At 55.2% G+C, this 25,728-nt stretch overlaps 1 protein-coding gene across 3 annotated transcripts; it reads right to left on the bottom strand.

The window, feature by feature from the left end:
* Nucleotides 1–2,368: 2,368 nt before the first annotated feature.
* TWF2 (twinfilin actin binding protein 2) lies at nucleotides 2,369–25,712 on the bottom strand. Of its 3 annotated transcripts, XM_048316111.1 has the most exons (11): nucleotides 19,113–19,522; nucleotides 16,200–16,277; nucleotides 12,210–12,388; nucleotides 10,823–10,918; nucleotides 9,967–10,071; nucleotides 8,759–8,773; nucleotides 6,054–6,233; nucleotides 4,723–4,848; nucleotides 4,479–4,629; nucleotides 3,954–4,075; nucleotides 2,369–3,787 (listed from the first exon to the last, which is right to left on the bottom strand). In XM_048316111.1, exons 1-11 carry the CDS (start codon nucleotides 19,222–19,224, stop codon nucleotides 3,620–3,622), a joined length of 1,332 nt encoding a protein of 443 aa, XP_048172068.1. In that variant the 5' UTR covers nucleotides 19,225–19,522; the 3' UTR covers nucleotides 2,369–3,619. The 3 variants fall into 3 exon arrangements, with proteins under 3 accessions (XP_048172068.1, XP_048172067.1, XP_048172066.1); XM_048316110.1 differs by lacking the exons at nucleotides 6,054–6,233; nucleotides 8,759–8,773; nucleotides 19,113–19,522 and adding an exon at nucleotides 25,602–25,712; XM_048316109.1 differs by lacking the exons at nucleotides 6,054–6,233; nucleotides 8,759–8,773 and having other exon boundaries at nucleotides 19,113–19,507.
* Between the last annotated feature and the right edge of the window lie 16 nt (nucleotides 25,713–25,728).

The raw sequence follows: 25,728 nt of genomic DNA, 5'->3' as shown, positions 1-25,728 counted from the left end.
ATCAGTAAAATATATTTAAAGCCAGACAATGGCAGTGACAGAGTGAGGAAGCAAGAATTCAGCCATAAAGCCATGGCTAACATTTGTCTGGGGCAAAATAATTCATCTAGTTAAACGTTGCATAGCCCTAAACTCATACCCTCCTCCATTTCCCAACCTATTTACACAACGGAGAAACCCCAGGTTGCTACAGGAGCAGCAAAACCATTCCAAGTGCAAGCAGGAGCACGTGTTCCCCATTGCTGGGAGGAGGCTGCAGGGGGGTCCTCTTCCCACCACGGCCAGGGGCATTATTAACACCACCAAATTCACCACTCTGGTGTCCCATTTTGCACCCATTTATTTTGGGACACATCCCTTGCACTGCACCCTGGCCTGCTGCCAGCAGCTGGGATGGGGGAATGTGTGTGTGAGCTCACCCCAAACCACTGTTGTTGGGGCACACACTGGCTCAAGGCACCAAAAGCCTAATGCAAGGCAGCCCCTGGCCCAGAGCTGCTAGCACAGCACCAGCACGGCTGGACTTCTGGTTATTTAGGATGTTCTGTGCCCCAGCCACCCTCCAGCTTGATCCCAAACCCTCATCATCCCCAGGTTAGGTTAGGCACCCTCCTCTCCACCCAGACCCCCAGTCTTGCACAGTCCCAAGGGAGCTGATCCCAGATATCCTTACCCCCACAGGTAAATAGCCTTACACTCCCTGCTACTCCTACCTGCTTCCTGCCATTCCCCAAGGGTTGTGGGCAGGGCACAGAGCTCTCGAGAGGACAAGGGCTCATCTCCCTTTCCCACAGACACCTGAGGCTTCACAGCCCAGGTGCCAGCTGACTCTCAATTCAAACATTCAGCTTACAAACAGGTGTAGATCTTTTGCAGCCCCTCTGCTTCAGCTCTCACAGGAGTGGAAGCCAAAGGAGTTAGTTCCTCTGAGATTTTGACTTTTCCCACCTGGGAACCCCATAAGGAAAACCATCATGGTCCTATCATTTACCCTGCAGCTCATTTGCTGTGGAGTCCATGAACCTTTGAGTCTTAAAAAACCTGAGCACTCGGGCTGGCTGTGTGGGTGTTCAGACACAGCCCCCTGCAGCTGCCCCTTTTCTATTTGAAGCAGGTGCCCTGCGGTGGCACAAATCACTGCTGACCAAATGTGGGTTTCCCAAGCATTGCCTCAAAGCCCAGATGCCCAGCAATGCAGCAGCCGAGACTTTTAGCTCAAACCTTAAAGAGAAGCTGGGACAGGAAAGGAGGGCAGGAGATGGAAAGAGATGGGGAACATGAGATAGGATGTGAGGGGACGGGTGACAACAGAATAGGAAGGGATGGAAGATGGAGAATGGGCTGGAGGACAGGATAGGACACTGAATGGGATGGGATGGGATGGGACAGCAGACAGGATGAGATAGGATGAGAAGGAAAGGGTGCCCAGCCTCTGGGCTGCTCCTGGCCATCTGTCTCATGACCATGCATCATGGTCCTTTGGCACAGGGGCTGTCACCTGGAATGGCTGCACTGGCAGGGAGTGGGACAGGTGGGAAAAGGGCACAGCCCTCACTCCCCCTCAATACTTGGGCAAGTTAAAAATTACCGAGCACAGAAGGGGAGCAAGATCCGGAGGAGAAGGGTGACTCAGCTCGTCAAATGACTCTGGTGGCGTCAGCCTGGCTTATTAGCATTTATATACAGAGGGAGCTCTCCTGCGCTGAGGCTGTTTCCCGCACAGAGGCATCTTCCCCCCTTCTCCTCCTCCATGTCAAAGGGAAGATGATTCAGGGTTGGTTTCTTTGCATTAAACTTTTTTTTTTTAAAAACGTTTTACAGCCGGCTTCGCAGATCTTCTATCTCATCCTGGGCACAGAGGGTAAAGCTGAGACACAGCAATGCCCTGACCTGGATGAGGAGTGGGAGGATTGGGAGCCTGGGATGCAGGCAGACCCCATTGCGTTCCTGATTCTCCTCTTGGCTCTGCATCCTTCTGCTTTCCCATCCCATGGCCAGGCAGGAATTCACTCCAGGCAAGAGAACAGCCCCAGAAGCAGCTTTGCAACCTTGCAAAATCATCACCAGCAATTAAAACAAGGAAAGCTGGGCTGAGCAGGGATGCTGCCTCCTGCAGCCGGCTCTAGCTCTGGGCATTGCTGGAGTGCAAAAATCTCTGCCAGGCATTAAACGGTTGTGCCAGACCCCTGGATTGCAGTGTGGATGTCCTTCAAGGTGGTGAGGGCTGGACTGAGCCAGGGCAGGCGGGCTGTGAGAGTTGCTGGCTCCTGGCTCACCATGTCCAAGCAATTTGCTTTGCAGCTCTGGAATCCACAGCTGCTAAATGACCAAACACGGGGAACCCAGGGGGTCTCCAAAGAGCATCAGACTGTTTTAAAAATACTTTATTCTTTAGAAAATACAGCGTTCAGTACAGTGTGCTCTGCTCCCCCCAGCTTCAACCCCCTGACTCCGCCGAGGCCAAGGCAACATCGGCACGTTCACCGCCACAGCTGGACAGCAGAGGGCAGTTTCACTGACCCCTTTTCCATCCTCTCAGGGAGGCAGGTGGCTCTCGAGCCCTCGCTGGTACCCAGCAGCAAGGTGCTCTCCCCCCAAGCCCCCAGTGCAGCCCAAATCACAGTGCCAAGCTCAGACCATGGAGCTGACGATGGTCCTTGGTGGCTGGGGACATCCCCGGGGGCACACAGGGGCTGTCATGCTCCCCCACACAAGGATTTAGGGTAGCCCATGTGATTATTGAGACATGGGGCTGCCCCAGACCAGAGACCCAGCTGAGAACCTGGGGGGTAAGGTAATGGTGGGGGGCTGGGGAATGGGGAGTTGGGGACCAGGGCTCAGGAACCCCTCAGCTCCCATCCTGAACAGGGATAGGGCTGAGTCAGGGCTGTAACAGCTCTTTTTGAGGGGGAAAACCTTACTGGGGCAGTTCAAAAAGGGGATGCAAACATCACCCAAAGGCAGAGTGACCTTTCTCCAGGTCCAGGCTGAGCTCAGGACTCAGTGGGGAACTTCCACCTCCTGCTGCCTGGCTCTCCACAGGGAGAAACTCCCATCCCACAGGAAGCAAAGCCCACCCCACAGGGGGTCCTGCCCACACCCTGAAGGGGTGCGGGATCGCTCCAGGCCTGGGGCAGAGGGGCTGTGCACACCAAGAGCGGGACAGGGGAACAAAGTCTGGAGGCTGGGGGAGCAGGGGAAGAAACTTTTTCTCTTTTCAAACAGGATTCCCCAACCCCCTTCCCTTTGCATAGAGCAGCTTTCAGGTGAGCGTGTCCTTCAGTCACCCAGGGGACACCGAGAGCAGTGGCTGTGACCCTGAGGGGGACAGGAGCAAGGCTGGGGCCATGGCTCTGCTGCTCCCATCCTCCTCCTGCAGCCCCGGGGCTTGCACAAGGACACAGGAAAAGAACACCGACAACCCTGAACCCTCCCCATCGCTCTGCCCCCAGGTGCAACAAGCCATCCAGATGTTTAAAAAAAAGGAATGAAATAGGAAAAAAAAAGGAAAAAAAAAAAAAAAAAAGGCTGAGATGGAGGGAAAGATCCCCAGGTCAGCGGAGAGGAAGGCGGGAAGCGCCGCAGGGATGGTGTCCGTTCGCCGCCGGCCCTGCGGGATCTAACTGTCCTCGCCATTCTCGCCCGGCCCCTTGATCAGCCGCTTCTGTCCCCGCTTGCCCACGGGCCCCTTGGGCTTGGCGAAGGCCTGCTTGAAGGCGTGCTGCTTGGGGTGCACCTCCTCGTACAGGAACTCGGCCGTCAGCTCCGCTCCGTCGTCGATCTCGATCTGCGCCCAGCAACGGGGAACAGGGGCTTAGCGGCTCCCTTGGGATTTGACACCCACCTTTGGGCACCCAACTTCCCCCAAGCTCACCAGAGGGGCTGTACCAAGGCTGCAGCACAGTCCTTTGGCAATGCCCAGCTCCATCACCTCTGGGGGGGGTCACACTCACCTTCTTGGCTATCTCCAGGCAAAACTCCTGCTCCACAGTGTCCAGCAACCGGCTCTTGCAGCTAGAGTAGAGCATGCGCTCCTTGATGCTGCACTTGTACCCAGGCATGGAGTAGATAAAGACTGCAAGAAGAGAGCAGGGCTTGCCCAGGCCCATGGCCAGGGAGCACCAGCTGCATCCCACCCTGCTCCCGACTTTTCCAGCCCCAAGAATCCCAGATAACATCCAGCAACAGAGGGTGAGCCATGCCATCCATCACCGCTCCCAAGTCTCCCATGGTACTCCTGCAACACCAGAGGAAACCAAACTGCCCACACAAATCCTCTGTGGCAGCACCCAGAGACCTGCACTGCACATGGCACCCAAGGGCTTGCCAGCACCCACCACGGGAGGGAACTGACTCAAGGCTCCCTGATGCACCATCCCTATCCCCATCCCTGCTTGCTCCCCATGAGACCAGTGGTCCAGGGAAAACAGGGATTGGCACAGGCTTGAACCAGCCTTTCCCAGTGCCGAGGCTCTCACCAACAGACTCCAGGTAGTCTCCCTCGTGTGAGTGCTTGTACAGGAAGAAGTGGTAGCGAGCAGAGTCCTGGGGGATCCTCTTGGGCAGGTCAGCGATCTCCGTGGGGCTCGTGTGCACCAGATCGATGGTCTCCCGCTCTAGATCCAGCTTCTGATGGACACAGGGGACAGAGAGCAGATGGGAGTGAGAGACAGCAGCAGGAGGTGGGGAGTGGGGCACACAGAAGCCATGTGAGGGACCTACCAGCTGGATGTAGTTGATTTTCTTCTGCTTGAGAGCCTGGATGGCTTGCTGGGCATCCAGCTGCAGGGGGAAGGCCAGGCCCTGCAGCGTCTGGTGCTTGCTCTCCACGCTGATCTCCGTCTTCACCTGGGGATGGAGACCACCTCGAGCGTCAGGACACAGTGGCAAAGGGTGGGGAAGGGAGAAACAGGAAATCCAGCTGGTTCTGCAGCTAAAGGCTTCTCATCCAAGGAGCTGTCTGTCTCCTGTCTCACAGGGACCACAGCATTAAACCACCGAGAGTCAGCCAGCCTCAGGATGGTGGTGCTTGTCACCATCCCACCTCTCCAGGACATCACCCAGCCCCAGCCATGCACCCCCACACCCCCTGCTTCACTCTCAGCAAAGACCAGCTTGAAACATTTCCCAGCGAGTCACTGGCAGGGATGCTGTGACCAACGCTGGCACGTGTCCTCACCGATCATCTCCAACTGCAACCTGTGGGGGACGGGAAGCCCTGAAATCACAGCACTCAGTTGGGCACCCCACCCTCCTCAGTGGGTTTAACTGCAGCAGACAGGCATTCCCTCCAGTGCTGGAGTTGGGGATTGGAGATCCACACCTCTGAAAGATCCCAGCTGCTCTTTTCCCCACAACCCCTACAAGGCAGAGGCCACCGGCTGTATCTCGAGCAAACCCCCTAGTCCAGGAGACTGAACCCCACTTCAAAGAGGGGAGAGAAAGAGATGGCAGAGACATCACATCGCTCCAGGTGCCTCCATCCAGCCGCAGCGGGGGTCCCTGATGGGACTGGGGGGAAGGGGCAGCACGCGGCGGGCACACCATACCTCCTCGGGGTCGGGGTACTCTACCAGCGATGGGCAGCAGCAACAGCCCCCCACCATCTGCCACAGAATACAGGGAGACGGTGTCACCCCGATGGCAGAGGAGCCCCTCCCACCTCAAGACCCCCTCCCAGGGAAACACTCCAGCAACACTATCCCAGGTGCTCTGCAACGAGCGTGGGTTCCTTTCCTTTGGGATCAGTTTTGGGATTTTGGATAGAGGCCAACCTTTACGGTTTTTTTACTTTCTTCACTTCCCTCCCCCTGACAGAGAAAAGGAAGAGAAGTCAAGGCATGCCAAGAGAAACACAAGAGTTGGAGCTGACATCTCAAAACCACTCGGCAGCACCAAAGTGGGTCTCGTTACAGGCTGCCCTTTGTTACAGCAGCCCCACGCAGCACCCACACTCTGGGGGGATGATGGAGCCAGATGCCCGGAGCAGAGCATGCAGGAAAACACTGCCAGAAGAAGGAAAAACCGGGCATCAAGCGGGCAGAGCAGCCTACCATCTCAGTGCTCGAGTCTTGGGAACAGGAATCCTGCGAGCGTGGGGAGAGGAGACACACTGTCAATGGCACCCGGCGCAGGGACAGCAGGGTCTCGTGTGACAGGAGAAGGGGTTGGGGACACACAGATATGCCAGGAGGAGGGAGCTGTGCCACCTCTCTGCTGGAGGACAGGGGAGGCTGATCCCGGTGACGTGGGCAGGGAGAGCAGCAAAAAGCAACACAGGAGATGCCAGTGCTGGGGAGGAGCAGGAGGGAGAGCCTGGGCAGCCCCGAGCCCGAGCATGCAGGGTCTCCACCAACATCCCTGTGCAGAGCCCATCCCTGCCCCATCTCCTCCTGGCTCCCCAGCCAGGGTGGCCCCAACCCAGGGTCTGGAGGAGTTCCAGCACTCGCAGCAATAGCTTTTGGACTATCCTCCACCAAGGAGCATATACAGAAGGTGTGAGAGGAAAAATATGCCCAAGCTTCTATCCATGCTAAGCATCCTGGAGGATGAGCAGGGTGTTAATGTGCAGCTCTTGGGAAAGGGAAATATTGCTCAGGTGCACACAAAGTCCAGCTGACCTCCAGCTCTGCTGTCCTACCATCCCCCAGGGTGCCGAGGCACCAGCAAGGAACTGAGGGCAAGCACCCAGGGATTCAGGACACACACAGGATCACCTGGTCCCACCCTGTGGAGAGGTGCAGCACAAAGACATTACCACAGCCAACACCTCCGGAGCCCCAGCTTTCTCTCCCATAAAGGCAAGGAGACCAGCAGAGTTACATAGAGACCTTAGCTCTGACACAAAGCACACTGAAGTCCAAAACCACCAAGAGATGGGAATTTGTCCCTTATACCTCTGTATTTTCTACTCCTTCCCTTTTCAAAAGCATTAAAAACCAGCTGTCTGAAACACTCCCCAGGGCACAGCCTGGGAGCAGTGCCTGGGACAGCTGAGCATGTGCTACATCCCAGCCTCCCAACCTTGCCAGCAGCAGGCTTCCCTGGGAGGTTATTTGATCTCCTTTTCTTTAGGTTAGGTTATCTCCCCCTCTTTTTCCCTCCTGGCATGGTGCTGACCCTGCCTAAGGAGCATTTCTCTGTCTCACAGCAAAATCCTCATGGGAGGGTTCTGGGGAGGCCTCTGCTCTACCCACCAACACTGCGGGGCAGCTGTGAAGGACACCCCCACCTTTGGCTCCTCTCAGTTCTCCTGCCTCCTCCCCCAGCTCCAAGGCTGCCTTCCTCTTCCCCAAGGGCCCTCCAGTGGGATATGCCCAGCTCCCCCCTGCCCGTGTTTCTGAACCTGCAACGCTTCTACAAAGACTCCCCAGTCGTGGGTGTTGAGCTCAATGCCAAATTCAAAGCTGTTTCTTAGCCCACGGTCTGCTGACAACTATCAGCTCAGTAAAGCTGGCATTTTCCAGCTATTAAAAAAATATATATACATAAAGCAGGTGGCAAATTTCCGTGAGCTCCCACCCAGCTATCAAAAAGGGGGTTGACTCACAACATCACCTCTGTCCATCCAATCCTCAAACCACAGGGAAAGCTTGCCTCATGCAGCCTAAAACCAAAAGGCTGGGCAGCTCCCTGGGGGATGTGCAAACCTGAGTCCTTCCTTGCTCAGTGCCAAAGGCTGTTCTGCTGGCCCTGAAGCTGCTGCCCTGCAGTTCTCACCTGTCCCTTTGGGCCATGTTGCTGCCCTTCTCTTCCCATCCCCTCTCTGCACTCATCTGGTGGCTGAGGAGGATCCCAGGCAGCTTCTGCCTGACCAGAAACACAGCCATGTGTGGGGTTGAAGGCTACAAATCTGTAGTAGATTCCAAGACAAATGGTGTCTTGGAAGGTTGTGAGTCAACAGCATGAGAGGGGAGGGGAGTGGGCCCCAGCAGCAGCTCCAGGCGAGGGGCACAGCAAAACACTTGTGGGACAGTGGCTTTTAAAGAAACCATGTCCCTTGTGTCACTTCTGAAACCCTAAGGGATTGGCTGAACACAGGGGGATGCACATGGTCCTGGACCTTGCAGGGGCCTGGGCAGACACACAGCAGTGCTGAGGTCAGGGCTTGCCCCAGGGCCGATTCCCAGGTCACTGCTGGCCCTCACCACTTGTTCCCACGCACTGGATCTGCTCCCCCAAACTCAGCTGTCATGTGCAAGCACATTGCAGGCCCCCCCAGCCTGTGCAAGGGACCCTGCAAGCTGCAGGCAATGAACAAGGCTGGAGGCATCACTGTACTGAGCAGGGTGCCACAGGTTGTGAGCTGCTCCCACACACCCTCCTTGATCACAGCCCTCTGCTTTGTGGGGCTCCAGAAACTCTCTCAAAACTGCATTTAATGGAAGTCCTGAGATTTCCCACGCTGGGGAGGCCAGAACAGCACCAAGCACCCAAATCATAGCTCCCACTGCCTCCTGCTCCATGTCCAAGGCTGAGCAGCTGCAACACCAACACAGAGACCCCTTAGCACACCCAGCACTTGGCTGCTTCCCACCTTTAAATCCACAGGAAAAAATATATCCATCTTCATCTCTTTCTAAATGTCAGTGACTCTTCCCTCTGGCCTGGGCTGACACAGGGGACCATGTACCCTTAAAATAACCCCCAACAAACCAGACAGCAGCAGCACCTCCAGCCAGCTGCTGCATCTCACAAAGGCGAGGGTGGGAGGGAAGCAGAACGGGGCAGATCAACAAGTATCACAAGCACCACTTACCTGGGCCACACGACCCTGTAAGACACCCTAAAAGCCCCCCAAAACCACTTAATCCTGCAGCACTGGCCAGACAAGGTGATGGTGGCACAGATCACAGAATCAGCTGAGTCAAAAGGGACCCTCAAGGATCATCGAGTCCAGATGTCCCAAGGTGCCAAACAAGCCACAGAACCACCATCAGCACCTCTCTCTTCTCCAAGCATGGGCATCTCCTTGGATCCACCAGAACAAATTCTGCCCAGGCCCTCCAGGCTGGGAGCTGGGATAACTCCACTAAGACCCATCTGGTGGAGACCACCCCTTGGTGGCATCTCCCAAATGTCCCTCAACTTTTCCACCTGCAGACCTGCTTTGACAGGTAGAAACCTCCTGCCTCATCTGTGCCATTAATTAATGCCACGAGGCTGATTGGCTTCACATCTCCCACACATATCCTGATCCATCCATGAGCACCACAGCCTCAGCACAGGTGGAAAAGAGGGATGCTCCTCTAGAGAGGAAGGTGTTCCATGCATCTAAGGGAAATCCCCCCATCCCAAAAAAATACTGCTTCCAGGTGGTCTTCCCACACAGTGAGCCCACCCCCTTTTCTGCCTCAGTGTGTCACAGCACCACAGAGGCTGGCATGAGTGCTGTGAAAGGCCACCAGGGAACAAGGGTGTCACAGCCTTGTGTGCCCCCAGCCCTACCCTGCGTCACTTCAACATCCTTTCCAGCACATAAGCCCCCAAATTTAGGCTAAGATCTGTATTTCTTGGGACAGCATCCCTCATATTTATAGCCATAAAGGAAGTGTATGGGAGAGGATGCTGCTGCACCCCAAAGATAAGCCTGAATTCTTCCTGCCTTCCATATCTTCAAACTCAGCTCTGGCTTTTGCTCCAATACCCACAGGTCAGAGACCTGCCTTCAGCCCCAAACCATCTTCTGACTGTCTGCAGAACGCAGTCCTGAGCTCATGTCCAAGCAAGGGGAAAAAAAGAGAATAGTGTAAATGTCCTAATTTGACTGTGAGGGTGCTCATCCACCTTGAGAAGTGCAGGAATAGTTTAAATGGCAGAGAGCAAAGTAAAAATGAGCTATCCCTTTCAGCTGAATGCTCACTCCCTGCGTTCTTCATCTCTTTGTGCCCAGAGGGTCTCAAGCTCCTCTCCCAGGGCTGCTGGACAGCCACCTCTGCTGGACACCCACCTCTGCTGGACACCCACCTCGTTGATGCGGATCTGCTGGAGCTCCTGCTCAGCTGCGGTCAGTGGGGCCGGGGCAGAGCAGGAGGACACGTGCTTCTGGTAACCACTCAGGGACACGTCCTCCTGCAGACAGAGGCACAGGGCGAGTGTCACGGGTGGCCATCGCTGCAGGGCTGGATGTACCCCCAGCCTTGAGGTCAGCCTGAGCAACCCAGTGAGTCTCGGGCACCCTCCTGACCAGGAGGATCATCCTCAAGGCTCTTGGATGCCTCCATGCAAATCCCACGCTCGGTTTGTCTGTTCTGACCACCCTGCCCCTCCCCAGTCACCCATGGCTGTGGCAGTGGGCTCCTCTGGCTGTTTCATGAAGCACACGAGCATGGAAGTAAGAGGGAAAGGCAGAGCCCATAGCCCAGGAGCAGCAGAGGAACCCTGGAGAAGAGCAAGAATGCTCCCTGGCTTCCACCAGCACCATCAGTCCCAGCAGGACTGATGTCCAGGAGGCCCTGGCTGTGCAGCTCCCTCTGCCCATGGAAGAGAAGGAGAAACCTCCATCCAAGGCAGGGATAACCCCGGCGTGGAGGTAGCTCTCGCTGCTGGAGTGACACTGCCACCACCTGGCACTTCTCCCACTCAGAGTAAAACTCCACATCTTACAGCCTTCCTCCCACCTCTTCCACGCTCTCTGTCACAGACCGCAGCCACGCAGGCAGGAGAAAGTGGCCACCCAGGGAGCAGTGTGGAGGACCAACACCCTGCTGTTCCTCCACCAAACACCAGCATCCCACATCCCACCACCCCCATGCTGAGCTCCAGGCAGGCTGCTGAAGCTCAGGGTCAGACCCAAAAGGCTGCCCAGGACCCACCACTGTACCTTCACTGTGCCAAACATCTCGTCCTTTATGTGCCCCCCGCCAAACTCCTTCTTCACAGTGGCTCTGGTGGCAGCGTACAGCATCTTCAGCCGGACCTGCCAGGACAGGGGTGGCAGTGCTGTCACGGGTGCTCAGTCTCACAGTCACCATCCCACCACAGGCTCTACACACCTCAGCCTCTCCTGGGAGCACCCACCTAGTTTCTAGCTCACTGATTTCTAATGGCAGCATCCCTAGGTAGGGAGCAGCTGGGAAAACCCACCAGCACTATTTCCGGGGCTGCAGCCTTGCCAAGTGCTGCCCACAATCCAACAGTTTATTCCATGCTTTGCTTCCAATCCCTGAGCTCCAGAGCACCATTTCCCACCCACACCTGGGTTAGAGGAGGCACAAATACCACCAGAGCCACTTAAAAGTGACTTTTGCCTTTGGCACTTCTATTGCATCATTCTGCAAAATGCAGGGAAGAGCTTTGGCAAGTGCTCCTGGGCACACTGTGCTCCTGCAGTGAGAGCCTCTGTGGTTTGTTGAAAGATATACATATTTAAAATAGATATTATTATACATCCATGTGCATATGTACATGTACACATGCACAAATATATACATGCATATAAAACTACATATGTATCACCTGTATACATATTTTTATATATGTGACCAGTGCATGTATTAACGTGGCAGTAAATCTATCTAGCCTATAGATCATACAAAATATATACCAAACATATATAGAATTATATATATATACACCTATACATACACACACATGTATGTACATATATATACACACATAAATATGTATATAGAAGACAAGCACACGGGTTAATACATCAGTAAATCTCAGGCCTGTTACAGTGACATGCTCAACAGGATGGCATTTTCCAAGCTGTGCCACTGACATCCTCTAAACCTGCTTCCCATCCAGCCAGCCCTTTTGTGCCCACTCTCCAACAGCTGATTTAGGAGCCAGGCCTGGAGAAGGGCTGGCAGCCACTCTGCATCAGCCTCAAGCAGAGCAGGGCCAGGCTGGAGCCAAATCAGTCAGTGCCAGCTCTTCTTCCAAGCAATGGTCAGAGCCATGGTGGGATGTCTCCATCCTGGTCCCATGGTCCACACCATTCTCCACTCTACATCCCAGCCCCCCCACCTCCTCACTGCAGCACTGCAAAGAGGACAGAGACATAGTCCCAGTGTATCTCTCTGTGTCTTAAAACTCCCCATCCCCACAGCAGTCTCCATTTCTCAACCCAGGCACAGTGACCGAGGCTCACACCGAGGGTGTGAATGCTGCTGCCCAGCCCCAGAGCAAAGTCCCCTTGGCCAGTACCTCCTCCCCCCTGCATGTCCCTGTGCCCAGGCTGGGTGCCAGGGGCAGGAGCTCACCGGGGAGCTGTCAGGGGACCAGGAGATGAAGAGCCACTCGTAGCCCTGGGCGTTCTGGCTGTCCAGGCGGTACAGGACGTAGCAGGGCTGCTGCTCGTCCAGCAAGGGCAGCACCAAGGCGTCGTAGTCGGCGTCCCAGCGCCGGGACAGCTCTTTGTGGGCTCCCAGCACGAGCTGCTCTGCAAGGAGAAGACAGGAAAGGTGGGGTTAGACGAAGGCAAGGCTCACCTTGCAGGACCAGGTGGCAGCTCACTAAGGGTTCACTGCAGCTCCAGCACCAACAACGATGCTGTATTGCAGAAGAACAAATTATGACCTCGAATCACATGCAGGAGTGTACACCCCCAGGGATGGCCCCCCAGGAGAGGCTGTGGGGCTGTGGCTGCTGTGGAGGGCTGGTTTTCTGCCAGCCTCCTGTTAACCATCTCCTCCCCTCCTGTGTTCCTCACCAGCAAGGTCTCCTCCCTTGTGACCACCCAAGGCCTCCTTCCACTCTGCTCCCTCCAGCTCTGCAGTCCCCAGCCATCCCTCTTTGCTCACAGGGGAACACAAGACCTCCTCCATCCCACCTGGACAAGCTCTAGGGGCACTAGAACACCTCACAAGGGACATGAACAACCACCAACATTTTGGGTGCTGAGAAAGTAATGGTCTCAGCAAAATCCAGGATGATGAGCCAAAGCTGCTCTCACTGGGTTCCCTGTAACCTCACAGGGGTCAAAATCAGAGCTGATACCCAGAGCCTGTGTCTGTGGGCACCAGAGATGTCCCACAGTCCCCAGCCTGGAGGAGGACCATGCTGCCAGGAGAGCTGCAGCCTCTGGAAGCAACCTGTGTATTTCACACACATCTCAAGGTATTATTTTCAGCTGCTACACAAGGGGCAGTGGGACTGGGAGCCCTGTGAGCTGGGCACTGCTCAGCTGGGATTTAAACACTGGTGCAGGCATCCTACAGACATGAATCCACACCCTGGCGAAGTGTCACGCCAAGCTTTGGGATGGCTGGGTGGAAAAGTGGTGGTGCTGGCAATACCAGCATAGGTTGCTGGAAAACAGCCTGTATTTTCATTCTATTTGTAGATGCAGAAAGGTCTGGGGGGAGAATACGGGACTCACAACAAGATGTAGGAAAATCTGGAGGTGCCAAAGCAAAAGGTGCTGGGGCCTTGGACAATTGGCACTTGAGGGCATGCTTGGCCTGGCACGTGCCCTGCCAGGACCTCTGCCCACAGCCCTGCTGCCCACTGGGAGCCAGAGAGCCCCTTGGCTGGAGCACAGCTCTCTCCCTCCCAACCCATTCATGTCAGCAGCTCCAAATCCCACGGCAGGAAAGCTTTTAAAGAAAACAGTTGAGGAATGAAGGGTTTGGGAGGAATTGCTCTCACCCCTTGTTCTGACCCAGGCAGGACATTCCCTGTGACAGCAGCGTAGCCCTCCCCTGCCCAGCGCTGCCCTGGCATCTGCCACCACTACTGAATCCAGTCATTTGTGCACGGGTGGCACAAGTTGCTGGTTCAGTAACAAGGACAGCAGAGAACAAGGTGCTGGAAATACTTTACCTTTGGCAAAACTACCTGTTTCGAGAAAGAGAAGCTAAAGACCTCAATGTACCCCTAAAACAAACACAAAGCCCTGTGAATGGATTTGTGCATCACAAAGGCCTGAGATCCTGAAGAAACTGCAGGAATTTCGAAGGGCCAACCCCACTGGCATCTCGAGGGCATCTCTGTCTGCAAAACAAACCAACACCTCTCACACAAAGCCATCAGTGCTGAGTCACCCCAGGCTATTCCCGGGCTGTGACTCAGCCGGACCCCAGCCGTGCTGCCAGGAGCTGGCAGCCTTCAACTTTCCCCTGAGCTCTTTGCAGGTCTGTTCAATCCATTCAGGGACAAATTTTCTTCCTTGGGAAGCGTTAAAAAAGGGAAACTCAGAGCAGACGCCCTTCAGCAGAGTTATACAGCACTGGCTATATCAGGCTCTGTTTGTACCAGGAGCTGCTGCTGGAAAAGCAGAGCTGGGAGTGTTTCTGGCCCTCGAGGTGCCCCCAGCACTCCCTGCCTTGCTCTGAAATTCCTCTGCAAGGCAGCCCTGCTGCAGCTCTCTGGTGGGTGCCAATCTGCAAAACTCAGTGCACAGCATCACCTGTGAGTAAAGAAATGCATCCAAGAGGGAAGTCCACAAAGCCAATCTTGCCCCAAATCCTGCTGACAGTGAGGAACAGAGCATCATCTAAAAGCACACTGGACCACAAGCCGCTCTCGTGCCAGGAAACTGCTGCTGAGCCTTGGGGCACATCCTGCTCCCCTCCTCCCTCCAATCTCAGCTCTTCCCAGTAGCTCTCCAAAGGCAAAATGATCTCAAATTGCTCCCAAAGTGTCGCTCAGTCACAACGGTGGTTTTGGGGATGCCTGGACACAGAGCATCTGCCATAAAGCTCCTTGTACCACCTTCCTCTCCTTTTACTCGCTGTCACCTGCTCCAAAATGCCCCAAGACAATTTCCCCATAGGGCACAAGGTGCTGCAAGCCATCCAGCAGAGAGGGAGGCTCCTGTTCCACATCCCCTGTTCAGGCAGGGCAGCTGGCATGTCCTCCCCAGCCAGCTCTGGACACCTCCCTTCTAGGGTGAGCATCCTTCTGTCTGGCTGTGACATCTGCCTGGCCACTCATTATTGCCCAAAGGTCCTTCTCTGCTGGGTACCAGCAGGCTGATGTCCCCTGTGTGACAGAAAAGTGGTGGCCCTGCTGCTGACGACACATTGGACAGATAAATAAATCCCATTCAGCCAGAGCAGAGATGGCAGGAAATGTTTTCCACTGGGGATAAAAAGTCTCCCTCGCTGGCATCAGCAGGCATAACCCAAAACCAGTGGCACAAGCCCTAAGCATCCCAAGTCCAGGCTTAGGGACATGCACGACTGATCCTAACACAAACCTACAAACCTGATTCCCACTTTTTAACAGCAAAAGAAGCTGCCAGCACAAAATTGTTGTCAAAGACACTCCAAAGAAACAATGTGGATGTTTCATCCCCCAACGATGGGGACCTTGCCAAGGACAAAGCCAACATTGCTGGGCCCTGCTGCAGCTCCACTGATGTGTCCCATGTATTTCAAGCCACACTGCTCTTCTGAGCAGGATGTCATGGCCTCTCCAAAAGTCAGGTGGGTTCCTTATGACCATATCCACCTCAGTGTTTGCACTGGTGGCCCACCCAAGGGAGGTGGTGACAGCAGCTTGGCAGGGCAGTAATATCCCCACTGCTGTGAGAAACAAGTCATTCATATGCAATTGTATGAGGCCGAGGTGATGGAAAACCTACACCAGGGCAGCTCCCCGCCTGCTGGGACCTTCAATCAGTGCTGTGCTCTGCTCACTTGCTTGGCAGATGCAGAGGCCACCCAAAGGCACTGTTCCATGGGACAAACACGGGCAAGGTTGGTGCCAGCCTGCATCCTGGGCTAGGGGCAGCCCCACGGGATGGGATGGGTCTCAGAGTGTGGCATTCCTCACAGGATGCCACTGCGGCCCTGTGCTGGGCCCTGAGCCACAGAGCACCCCCCTGTCCTGAGCATCTCTTTGCCAGGTGTGGGATGACACATCCAAGGAAGAAGATGCTTGGGCATCACCCCCAACAAAGGTCCCAGGGTCCCTGCAGTAGCCTGTCACAGGGATCCCATAATAAAATATCACACAGCAGCAGCAAAAGCCCCCACAGAGCACCGATCCCACGCTGGTATTGCTCTGCTGGCAAAGTCACTGCTACCCACTGGAGCTGCCCTGGGGCTCCAAGAGCTGCTCAACAGCACACCCAAATTTTGGGCTTGTATTTCAAGTCTGGGTTGCCACATGCCCAGAAGCCCCAACAGCATTTTCCTTGAGGTTTCCAAAAACACAAGCTGGCACCGCAGTGGTGAAAAAGAAAGGAGGAGAGGAAACAGAGAATAGACAGAGTGTAAATCAAAGCACTTAAAAATGGGACTTACCGTCCTCAATGATGACCTTGATGAGCCGAACTGAACCATTTCGGGCTTTGGCAAAAAAGTCCCTTAATTCTGTGGTGGCTGAAAGAACCAAAAACATCGTGATCAGATTTAGCAATCAAAGCAGGTGCTGGGTTGCTCAGTGACTGACCAGAAAGGGGACCAATTTGGCAGGATAGAAATTTAGAATTTAAAAAAAAAAAAAAATTAAATCTCTGGTGCCAAAAAAAAAAAGATAATAAAAAATAACAATAATACAAAACCCAAAAAGCTGTGAGAGAAGTGCTGTGTCTCCCTGAGGCATCAGAGTTAAATAGCAGCTGGGAGCACATGTGATCCAGAGAACTTGATACTTGGCCTGGGTGAACATAATCACCCAAATTTAGATGATGGCTTGGCCAGTGCAGGCAGGGAGAGCTCAAGTGACAAGCTGATTTGCTTTACAGAGCGGCAGGGTTGGCATAGCCGGGGTGGCTGGAAGATGTCCTGACAGACTGTGATGTCCTGGGCTTGTGACACACGGCGGGACGCTGCTCCTGAGCAGCTGGGAACCAGCACAACTCCAAACTGGAGATGCTGGTTTGAAGCTGAGCCCGTGGGGAAGGGAAAGGCAACAGCCCCAGGGTTTTGCTCCAGAGCCAGCAGGGCTTAGATTGCAGAAGGCTTTTGGGAAGTGTTTTGGGGAGTGTTTATCGCCACCCTGTTCCCTGAGCACTTCAGCATCCTACCAGGAGGCAACTGGAGGCACTGGATGTTGAAGGAGCAGCCCACAGCCAGCACTGGAGGCTTCATCTGCCCACCCTGGAAGCATCACTGGCACAGAGCTCCCTGTCCCACCCACAACATGCTCCGTGCGAAGGCAAAGCCCAGGAGAAGGGGCTCGGAGGGGCCGACCCCCCTGACAAGGATCAACTCCCTGCCTGGCTCCCCCTAAAGCCCCCTTGGTTACGCACACGAGCCCTTTCCTGGATGCAGCCGTGCAGCAAAGGAGGCCCTGTGAGCTCAAAGCTGTTGTGCTTGTTAAAAATACTCAAGAAACTGGTGTTGCAAAGATCAGAGACCTGGGCAGATGCCCCTCAGCCCACACCAGGATCCATGCTAGGAATCTCCATCAGCAGCCCCCCCATTCCTGGTGCTTTGCTGTGCCAGAACAGCCAGCAGCAGGAAAGAACCTGGAGCCCGAGAGCATCCACAGCTAAGGCACTTGGCAAAGGAAGGCATCCCTACAAGGGCTGTATCCATTCCCTGCAGACCCTCCAGCGCTGGGTGCCACCCTCGGCACAGTCCCAGGAAGAGCGTGGATGCCACCTGGCACCTGTCCAAGGGACATGGGCGGCCACTGACTGTCACTCAGCGGTGCCCTCAGTCCCCTGGAGGCACACCCTGGGCCGGGGCACGGCCGCAGCTCCCCCAGCCCCAAGGGAGAAGGAATCCCTGGGGAGCTCCCAGGGAACTCCTGCCTGTCCCCCACAAGTGACATCTCTGCGATGCATCTGCTCCACCAGCTCAAAGTGTGCCCTGATCAGAGGTCTGGGTGGCTTCCCCTCCCACGGAGAGAAGAGGCACACACGAGGAAGAGCTCCCAAGGCTGGCTCCCTGCAGGCAGCAACTCCCATACAAACCCAAAGATGCCATCCCGACAGGACCCTGTAGGAATGGGTACACAGACACCCCAGCAAAGGCGCATCACTCCTTAATGGCATTTTAGGGGACACAACAGAAGGTTTGCTGGTGTAACCCCATCACAAGCATGCTCCCTCCATCAGCATCAAGGCATGTAGCTCTCCCAGTTCCCAAAGCAGACCTTCACCCTCTCCCAGTGCCAGCCGGGAGCTTACCCTGCTCCTGCTGTGCCCAGCCAAGGATATTCCGATATTTTTAGCCCCTTTCCCCGCTGAGAGCGGCTGTTTCCTTCCGGCAGCATCTGTGGTTATTGCACACACACAAGGCGGGAAGAGCAAGAGAGAAAGAGACACTGATACACCCAGGAAACCTCGTGCAGGAGACAAAAGCTCCTAACAAGCATGAAGTTTCACCAATTCCTATTACACTGCAAAACTGGGAGAGAATAACATGGTTCTTGGATGTTTCTATAGCATCAGCTTCAGGGAAGAAATAGGAAAGCTCTGCAGCACTAACCAGCTTACAAATCCCTCCAGTCCGACCCCATCCTTCCCAGAACCCAAGGGCAGGCAGGGGGTCTGGAAAATCAGGAGTCTGGGCAAATGCAACCCTGTAGCCCACTTGGAAGTGCGAGGAGTGCCCTGAAGAACTGGATCAACAGCCGGTAGTTGAGTGGTTGACAAGTGACAGCCAAGCACTGGGATCTGTGTAGGTACCGAGGGGTTGAAGGGGATGAGGAAAAGCCTGGATGCTGTCGGAGAAGCCGAGCGCACCACAGGAAATACCACAAGGTCTGCCAAGGAGGGAGACTATTTCCAGAGAAGACAGCAGCAAAGCTTTCAAAAAAACCTCAGAGGGGGCTTGCAAGATTTAATTCTGCTGAAATATATATATATATTTTAAAGCAATTTTCATTTAAATAAAAACACCAGAGTGTCTTCAACGTCCTCTTCTGCTCTCACAATGCAGAGCCAAGAGCCAGTGAGGAGGGAGAGGAATAAACCAGGGAAGGTTTGAGCACGAGCTCAGCAACTGCTTCATTACTGCATGATTACGACTTAATTGGCACAACAGACTTGACGAGATGGCTCGCGTGCCTGAAATATTAATGGAGAAGTCCACAGTCAGCTCTGGAAGAAAAGCCAGAGGAGACCTCACCCTGGAGATGGCACCTCATGGCATCCCCTGCCAGGGAGTCTCCAGGACACAACTCAAGGGCTGAAAAACCCATGTGTGGGGAAACCATAAAAACCAAGGGAAAGGGAGGAGCAACAGACCCACACTTCAACTCACCCTCTAGACATGGGTTCCTGGAAAATCCTGGAACAAATAATCCAGAAACAAATCCAAGCTGGGCTACAGCCAGTGTGGATCTACTGAGGCCAAGATACATGAGATCCCTCATGCTTCCTCCAGCAGAGCCACAGACCTGTGGGCTTCAGGGGTCTCAGCTCAGCTTCTAAGTGTCTCCAAGTGTCAAAAGCCAGCTTGGGAACCTGGTGGTGGTGAACCTCCATGGCATGGACACAAAACCACGTGGATAACTCACTCAGGGAGGTACCAGAGGTGGGCTCAAGCAAGGTGTCCTGGGCACCTGTGGTGGGTCCAGGTTTATCCACATGTCCATGAACACTTCTGGCAGCTGCAGTAGTGCTTCCTGCAGCTGTAAGGTGGGAAGCTAGAGGAGATGCAAGTGTGCACCAGAGAAAAATTCACCGTTCTCTCAGGAGACTGGAGAAACGGGCTGGGAAAAAAAGAAATAGGATGAAACTCAATAGGAAGCAAAGTACCATAACTGGGGATAGGACCAGACACAGGGCAGGGTCCAGCAGCTCCAGAGAAGAGAGGTGTGTCACAAGCCAAGTCCAGGTTAGTCACTTCACGTTGCTGCAGGCAAAGTCATTTGTGAAGGCACGAACAAGAGCATGACCACGTTATCTGGTGCTGACAAGGCTGCAGGCACAGCACGAACAGCACACCCAGCCTCAGCATCGTGCAAGAAGCAAGGCACAGCACAGACAGCACCTGTGCCAGAGGGCACGATGTGCAGGAGCCCAAAGGAACCGCAGCTGGTCGGCCCAGGGAAGAGGAGAAAAATTATGAACAGCTTGTACTGGTTTTGCAGCCAGAAACATCAAGACCCACCTTGGTGTTTGGGAAATCTCATTATGAGGGTGACCAAACCCTGGGAAGAACACCATGTCTCTATCCCTGCCCTGAAAAATGGATGCTGCTGCTCGGAATGTTGCTGCTTTGAGGCAGCAGGAGCTCAGTGGCATCTGAGGAACCTTCTGGCCTTTCTACAAGGCAGCCTTGCTGTCGACCCTCCTGGCAGACCTGGTGGGCACACACACCCCCCCATGCCTCCTCAGCCCAAAATCGCCTTCAGCCACCGAGTCGTGCAGCACCTCCCTCTCCCACTTGTTTGTAGGCTGCAGATGAGTTGTCCCCCATTCACGAGCCACCTGCACTTAGCAGCCTGATAACAGCATGTCCCAGGCCCCCTTGCCCCACATAACCTTCCAGCCCAGTGGCACCTGCCACCCATTTGGGATGGAGGGCTGAGCACAGCCAGCTGATGGCACTGGGGCACCCAGGCTGGGCAGCTCACAGTGTGGCAGGGAGGTGATGGTTGCCCAGCAGTGGCCTTCAGATGGCCCTGACCCTGCAGGCAAACTGCCAGAGGAGAACTGGAGCTGGTCGGGGGAGGGCAGGACGCTGCCTCCCCTCTGGCAGCACTGAGCAGGCACAGACCAAAGCCTGAAGCCCTCAGCTCAGGGCAGCCAGATCTTTGCACCTACTGATAGACGTGCTGCTTGTAGCCAGAACAGGCACTGCCCTGTGCTGGGATGTGCCCGTTTGGGTCAGTCCCCAGGAGATTTCAGTGCCGGGCTCGAAGCATCACGCTTGTCTTAAGCTGCTGAACGATGCTGCTTGCAGGTACCACCGCTGTTCCCAAACTGAGCCTTTTTCTGCTGTTTACAGCCCCAATTAGCTTGCAAGGAGCCCGGAGGGGGAGAGAGGCAGCGATGACAGCCGTAGCCACAGCAACGGCCACTCTCTCCCTGGGGATGCCCGGGTGCCAGCGGAGGCGCCTGTGCAATCCCCGGGGAAGCACCGCGGGGACGGGGATGGAGGCGACAGCCACAGCGTCACCCCCCCATGTCCCCTCCTCCAGCCTCTCGCCCACCTGTTGGGGCAGCAACAGGTTTTTGCGTGTTTGACCCTTCCCAATCGCCCCCACACAGTGCCCAGCTCCTGGATCAATAATAAATGCTCCCTGTAACAGATGCCTCTCTCAATACATCGAGTCACCTTGCCCTCCCGACGGGAAACCCGAGCCTCCGGCCATCAATCTTTCATTCCCTGGACGTAATCTTCAACTCGATTCGACTGCAAGTGGCTGCTTCCCTTTCACTGTCCGGGGCACAGCGTGCCTGGGATGCAACGGGGAAACTCAGCCAAAAATCCGGCCACAAACCCAGGCAAAACTTGTCCAAGTTCCAGGGATGATGCTTGGCCAGACAGAAGTCAAGATGCTGATGAATAAAACATGGTTATACCTGCATTACCCACACTTTCCCTGCCCAGACAGCTCTGCCCTGCTCCTGATCTGGGCATCCAAGAAAGGACATAACTGCAACAGGCACAAAATAGCTTTTGCTGCTGCTAAAATTCCTTCCTTTTAGCCTATCCCAGTGTAACTCCTTTACACAGTGCCTGCTCAACACACTTGCTGCAGAGAGCTTTTCTGCTGATGGACACGGATGGCCAGTTTAAGCAGTAAGAGGATTTTATTTCTCACCATGGAAAAAATAAATATATCCTTGCAGGGAATCTTTTCTGAGGAAAAAAGCTACAGATGTCAGAAGAAAATAGAAAGAAGGGAGCGGGGTGGGGGGAGGGAAGGGGAGCAAAAGAGGAGACAAGCAAAGCTTTTCTCCCAATTTTCTGTGGGGCTAGACTGTATTCCTGCAGGATTTCACATGGACAGCTCCTGGTCCTTAGTGCAAGTCCTGCCCAGAGACTTTCAGCCACCTGCCTGACATCAGACATTTGCTTCTGAATACCTGATTTGCCACGTGTGCCCAGGACCTGTCTTGTCTGCACTTGGTCACCTTGGATTGGAGTTATTTGTCCCTTCCCTCGCTCCAGGGCAGGCAGCACTCACCCTGCAGGCAGCATCAGCTGGATCCTGGGGCAAAGTGGTGGTGCAGCACACATGGTCCTTCCTTGCCTGCAGAAGCTGCTGGCTGCTGTTCCTTTTCTGTGCCCAGTAAGGCCACCAGCAGAGCACTGGTTCGTGCATTGGAGGGAGCAGGCACCCAGGGACACACCCTGGCCATGATCTCATTGCATTTCGTCTCTCACTGCGCACCTTCCAAAGGACTTCCTGTATCCCACCACTTTAGGTGCTTGACTTCAAGGGGTTTGACATCTCAGGGCATTTATCTGGTGTTCCACCCATGCTGCCCCTCTGGCCATCCTGACCTGCCATCCACTTAGATATGGGCCATTCCCTGAAGTGGGCATCAACGTCCAAGGTTGCACCAGAAAAGAGCCTGGGTCTGGCTCCTCAAAAATATCCTTGCAGCAGCCCTGTGCCCTCTGTTCCCCATGAATAACAGGGGCCATGGACCAGCCATCCCTTCTCCTTCTCCTCCTTCACTAATGGCACCTTGTGACACGTCCCTGGTTAGGGGGTGCCTCCAGCATTCCAAAGCTGCCTCCAAATTTGTGCATCTAGGCGCCTCAGGAGCCAGTGCTGCCTGCCAGCATAGCCAGAGCAGAGGGGCTGAGGATGTGGTGGATGGGCACAGAAGGTCCTTCTTTCTTCTCACTGAAGAGCTGGGAAGCCACCTGCTTTCCAAGAAGACTTTTGCAGACCCAGCAGCTCCTGGGTCCCACCTCTCTGCTCTTTTTTTACCCATCTGACAGCATTCCTGCCCATGTGCGTCATGGTTATGCTTCTCCTGAAGCAAACATCCATTCCTACCAGATGCTCTCCCAAAGCAAGATCCAGACCTGGGGCAAAGTGGCAGTTCAGCTGTGGATGGGAGCAATGGTCCTCCCCCATCCCCAGATCTTGCCACCTCCCCCAGAAAGAGCAGGTACCAAATTCTATTTTTGGGTTGAAAAAAAATACCTTCTAAGAGACTTTTTCTCTCTACCCAGTGGTCTTGAAAGAGATCCCAGAAGCAACTGAAAGCAGATGACCTCCCATCAGCATCAAAGCCCTGGTTCAGCATCGCCTTCCCAAGGTTCTAAGCTCAGGCAGCAAATGTTGTTCCAATCTAATGCCACTCAGAGCAAAACAGGGACTGCAAAAACACTACACTCCCAGCTGTAGCTAAAAAGCAGGTTTCCAGCCCCATAAAGCCCACAGCACCCTTTGATAGCTTCCAACCGCCTCCCCAGCCTGGCAGTCTCCATGGCAGCCTGGTTTTCTCGCCAGCACCTTCAAGAGAGCTGCCTGGGATACCCAAAAAAATAATAATTGGCCTCTTGCCCCTGCATGAAAGGCTCCAGTCTGATTGCACTCCCTGAACCTGCAGCTCTCATTGCCATTTCTTCCCCTCCACCAAAGCTGGGATGACGTGGGAGTGTCACAGCAGGGGCTGCTCCGGGGGTTCCCCACCACCACGTCACCCTGCTCTCACACAGACCTAGCAGAGCGTCAAGCAAAATCCCTCGCCAGCTTGTCTGCAACCTCCCCTAAGCCAGCCACGGAATCTGATCATAATTCCCCCGGGAGCAGATGTCTTCCTGAAAATACAGGAGAAATGGGAATGAAAAAACCATTAAACACTGGGTGCTCACAAAGGCCCCAGAAACCAGGAAGAGGTGGAAAATCCCTCCTCCTCAGCAAACAACAGACCTCAGTGCCTCAGCAGAGGCGATGAAAGTAGCAGTGGGATTGCTGTTCCTCATTCGATATGGAATCTGCTCTTTGCTGAGCAAACAGAATAATGCGATCACTGTGACGGGGTGGAGCAGACTGAAATATCCCAAACCCATCTCGGGGGAGTTCCCTTAAAGCCTGGAGCACCCCAGTTGTGCCTCGCAGGTGTTGGAAGGGCAGATTTGCCTTCAGAGAGGAAACAGCAGCTTCCCGGAAGAGAGACGGCGCAACAGGGCACGGAGAGAGAGCCCAGAGGTGTCTAAGATGCTGCAACAGCAAGAGCACCCAACAAAAGCTGTTTTCCATGAGCACAGGGAGGTTTTTACACCACCCCCAGCTCAGGGATCTGCTGCCAGGGCAGAGTCATGAGGTTCATCCCCACCCTGCACCACCGCAGCTCGCTGGGGGAAGCCGAGTCCCTTCCCCTTTCCCGCTGACAGGGCACGTCACGTCCTACGGCCACTAGTGCCCCACGGTGACTCCCAGCACTGGCCACAGTTTGCCAAGCAGTGGGCAACCAAGGTCAGCGAAGGTCAGTGCTCTCAGAGAGAGCCGAGCTGGCTCATCTCCCTCCCCACCAGCCGCAGGGTGCCAGGAAGGACAGCACCAGCAGCACAGGAGCAGCTGGGCATGGCCAGTGAGCAACAGGCAGCAGCCTCCTGAGGCACACAGTGCAACAGGCCCTGCCTGCCCAAACCCCATGGGCAGCTCTGCAGGTGCTGGGGTGGGTGCTGGGGTCCATCCTGCTGATTTTTAACTTTTTAAATTATTGTTATATTTTTACAAAACAAGGAAGATTTAATTAGAGCCTGAACTTCAGGATCTCAGCTTAAGCCAGAAGCAATAAACCTGAACCCAAAAGCCATCAACCACCAGCTCTCCTGAGCAAAAGCACGAGAAACATCTAAGCATCATTGCTGGCCACTTCTCAGCTATAGCCCCTCCAGAAGCAACTGGAGGGGAAGGATGTTCTCGACCATGCTCAAGGAACAAGGATGCTCATGCCATGAAGGACCAGCAGGCACAAATTCCCACCCTGGCACAAAGGTGCTAACCAGAGGGAGCTGATGTCCCAGCTCCCCTCCCGGGACACGCTGCGGGGCTGCATTCACACTCGACCGCACAGAGCAGGGCTCCAGGGGCAGCTACTCTCACATCCCTGCTCGCATATTGATTCGGTTACATAAATTATGCAGCACCTCTACTCCTGATTAATATTGCTAATTGAGCTGGCAAGGCGGGGGGCAGGAGGGAAATACCGTGAGGACACACAGTTAGTCATGCACCAAGCACACTCAGAAATGCAAAAGCCATCGTGTCGGGGCGCTGGCTGGGTCCTGCGGGGAGCGGGCGGAGAAATCGGGAAGCAGGAATTTCCTCGGGCTCTCCGCAGCTCCCCTGGGCTGGGGGGCAGCTGGGGCCGAGCATCCCCGTAGGCAAGGGAGCGGTGGCCGGGGCTGCGGCCAGGCAGATGTGCGTGACACATCTGTCCGAGCACGTCGCGGCGGGTGTTGAGCATCAGCCCAGACAAAGGATGCGGGAGAGCCCCGCACCGGCGGCACCCGGGGCCAGACCCCCTCCCGCACCTCCTCCCGGCACCCAAACGCTCCGAGCCTGACTCAGTGTCCCCCTCCCCCGCTACTCGCAGGAAACCTGCCGGCTCTTTCGGGAAGCTTCGTCCTATCGCCCCCATCGCCGCCGCTGTCGCGACACCGCCCGCAGCCCGCCGCGGCGGGGCCGGGGATGCGCGGGGCGCGGCCCCGGGGGTGCCGATGGCGGGGGGCGCAGCGGGGCAGCCCAGCCCGGGGCGGGGGCCGAGCACCGGGGGCAGCCCTCGGGATGGGGCGGGGGGACACGAGCGCTCGGCGGGCGCCGCTCACCGTGGATGCCGGTCTGGTGAGTCATGGCTCCGCTCCGCTCCGCTCGGCTCCGCTCCGCTCCGCCGCGTCCCGGGCAGGAAACGGCTGGGCAGGCAGCACCGCCCGTTCCGGAGCGCGGGGCCGCTCC

The sequence above is a fragment of the Corvus hawaiiensis genome, chromosome 11 (genome assembly GCF_020740725.1).
Source record: "Corvus hawaiiensis isolate bCorHaw1 chromosome 11, bCorHaw1.pri.cur, whole genome shotgun sequence".
NCBI lineage: Eukaryota > Metazoa > Chordata > Aves > Passeriformes > Corvidae > Corvus > Corvus hawaiiensis.
The sequence above is the reverse complement of the archived record's forward strand: the minus strand, read 5'-3'. Positions and strand labels throughout refer to the sequence as shown.